Source organism: Glycine max, chromosome 10, assembly GCF_000004515.6.
Source record: "Glycine max cultivar Williams 82 chromosome 10, Glycine_max_v4.0, whole genome shotgun sequence".
Taxonomy (NCBI): Eukaryota; Viridiplantae; Streptophyta; class Magnoliopsida; order Fabales; family Fabaceae; genus Glycine; species Glycine max.
In genome coordinates this window covers 37,896,312-37,898,762 of record NC_038246.2, presented here as the reverse complement: position 1 = coordinate 37,898,762, position 2,451 = coordinate 37,896,312, and the positions used below count along the sequence as shown (strand labels likewise).

At 31.4% G+C, this 2,451-nt stretch overlaps 1 protein-coding gene across 1 annotated transcript; it reads right to left on the bottom strand.

Annotated features, from left to right (window-relative positions):
- Positions 1-410: 410 nt before the first annotated feature.
- On the bottom strand, positions 411-1,700 carry LOC100775235 (hydrophobic protein RCI2B). Its single transcript, XM_003535977.4, has 3 exons — positions 1,443-1,700; positions 1,192-1,294; positions 411-706 (listed from the first exon to the last, which is right to left on the bottom strand). The coding sequence occupies exons 1-2, from the start codon at positions 1,530-1,532 to the stop codon at positions 1,211-1,213; spliced, it is 174 nt and encodes a 57-aa protein (XP_003536025.1). The 5' UTR covers positions 1,533-1,700; the 3' UTR covers positions 411-706; positions 1,192-1,210.
- Between the last annotated feature and the right edge of the window lie 751 nt (positions 1,701-2,451).

Here is a 2,451-nt window from a genome sequence, read left to right as displayed (position 1 = left end):
ACCCCTAAGAAACCACCGAGTCAAAAGTATAAAAGAAGGAAAGCCTTCATGAATTTCCTTTACTTGTCTTTTTCTTTCTGCTCAATTTCTCAAAGGATCCCGCCAAATTTATCGTTGTTTTCATGATACTATTTACGATTAAATTTATTGAATAAAAATTAAACAGTTAATAATGAGTTACGTATTTGTTTATCAAGAACATACTGATAATGAATCAGATTTTTTTTATAATATCATTGGTCATTATCGTTAATCTTTATCAGAAACAAAGATAAGACTGAATATGTGCAAAAGGGGCTCAATAATACAAGAACCTTGTCCCCATTGAACAGATGAATGACATCGACAGAACAACTTTAACTGCTTAACAAACACTCAAAATGCATTTTCAAAAATCAAAACAGAATACGTAAGAAGAATAAATCCGATTTATTAATTTGAAAGTAATGAATAGTACAATTTACATAAGATACATGAACAAGACCGTTGATACAAATAAAATTGTGTATTTCAAATCGATTACCAAATCTAGAGACTACATGCACAAGCTAGCAAGCTACACACTCCACTCTCGCTTAAGCTAAAAACAGAAGGGTTTTTAAAAACAGAACAAAAGAAAATGGCAACATTGACAACGATAGATTGAAGAAACAGTAATATCTGAGTTGAAAGACAGAAACGCCCATGACATTTGTTTATTGTCCACCTGCCACAAAAAAAGCATCATTTCATCAGTGAAATTAGGAGGTCCACCTTAAAAATTAAGCTAATCAAAGCCAAACCCACTTGAAATTCCTTTAATCACAGTTATTAGCACGAGAAATTAACATCAAATCAGTGCGAGGTTGAACATCATGCCCTTCTCTATTTAAACATTTTTTCTTCTTTCTTAATTATAACTATTGTTCTTCTGAATGAAGATATTGTGGTTTTCTTTTTATATATAAAAAGAAAGAAAGAAGGAAGGAAATAAATATATGGATTTCATCATAAGACTACTCAACAACTCAAACTCAAGTACAAGAGCTTATGCTGCTTGAAGCCTTGAAACTTTGCTTCAAATATAATATGACAAGTCCTCAAAAAACTCCAACGGCAAAACTATTTCAAACCTGAATTCCTTGAAGTAAATATTTATTTTACAAGAAAAATAAGATAAATGAATCTCTTCCATGAAAAAGGGTCACTTACAAAAGTTAAAGGGTGACGATCACTTGGTGATAGAATAGACAGCATAGATAATTCCAGGTATATAACCAAAAAGGGTCAGCACCAAACAAATCCAGAACTCCACCTGCATCCAACGAATTATCATCAACCATGTGTTGTATTAATTAGTCACACACTCTACAAATCCATTAACATGCAATGAAAAAAGGTAACCAATTTTTGTGTGTAAAATCTTTAATTCTGAAAAGAAAATATGTAAAATTAATATATACCTGGCAACCATATTTGAGAAAGACACCAAGAGGAGGGAGAATAATGGCAAGAAGGATGTCTATGCATGTAGCTGCACCGTCACCGGCCATTTTTTTTTTTTCACTCTGGATTTCCTTAACTTAGAAACTTTTTTTCTTTCTGTGGAAGTAGTTGCAACTTTTGCGAAGCAAATGGAACAATTCGAATTCGAACGTAACACTACTACTACCTTTATCTGCCGAATTGATGAGTTGTAACTTGTGACGGAGACCAAGGGGGTGGTGCATGCTTACTTATAAGCCACGTACACACTCCATGGACCAACGTGGCATCTTTTCATTGGAAACTTGAAGGCGGTTGCTTAACCTTGTGTAAATTCCGCGTGCCACTATGTCGTTATCACATTATGCCAACGCGAAAGAAACTATTCTTTAACTAAGTTCTCATGAATCCATGCTATTTTAACGTGTATGGTGTTTAAATTTGATAATTATTAACGTATCTATACCAAGAATGGTCTAGTTTAACAATAGTCATTAAGTTTAAAAAAAATTGCCGAAAGCAATGTATTTCTCGGGTAAAAGTTGTAAGATTAATTGCTGAGAAATTATACTATCAATTAAGAGGGCAATTCCTCTTGTCATCAAATGCTCTATTCAGATAGTCAAGAATTTGAATTTTGTCATATACTTAAAAAAAAACTTCAACTATTAATCACTTGTATCATATTTTAGAAATTTTATTAAATAAAAAATACTTATGATATATAACTTTTTCAATGATATAGGAGACATTAATGAAGAGATTAGCCAGTAAAGAGTAAAGACTAAGGAGAATGAGAGAGAAATAAATGATAAATTCAAATCTCACACTAAAAATAATAATAAATTAACAATTATCATTTGTGCATAAAAAAAAAGTATTTCAATAATATAATTATGTCTACATTATAATTTCAAAAATTAGCGTACTTAACGGTCAATGAAAATAAAAGATAACGTTATCCTTTGGATTCGAAGAAGAATGAGA

Coding starts and splice junctions, on each gene's coding strand:
- LOC100775235 (XM_003535977.4), bottom strand. CDS start 1,532: ATGGCCGGTGACGGTGCAGCTACATGCATAGACATCCTTCTTGCCATT. Junction 1,295..1,442: donor TTCTCAAATATGGTTGCCAG/GTATATATTAAT, acceptor CGTTGGATGCAG/GTGGAGTTCTGGATTTGTTT.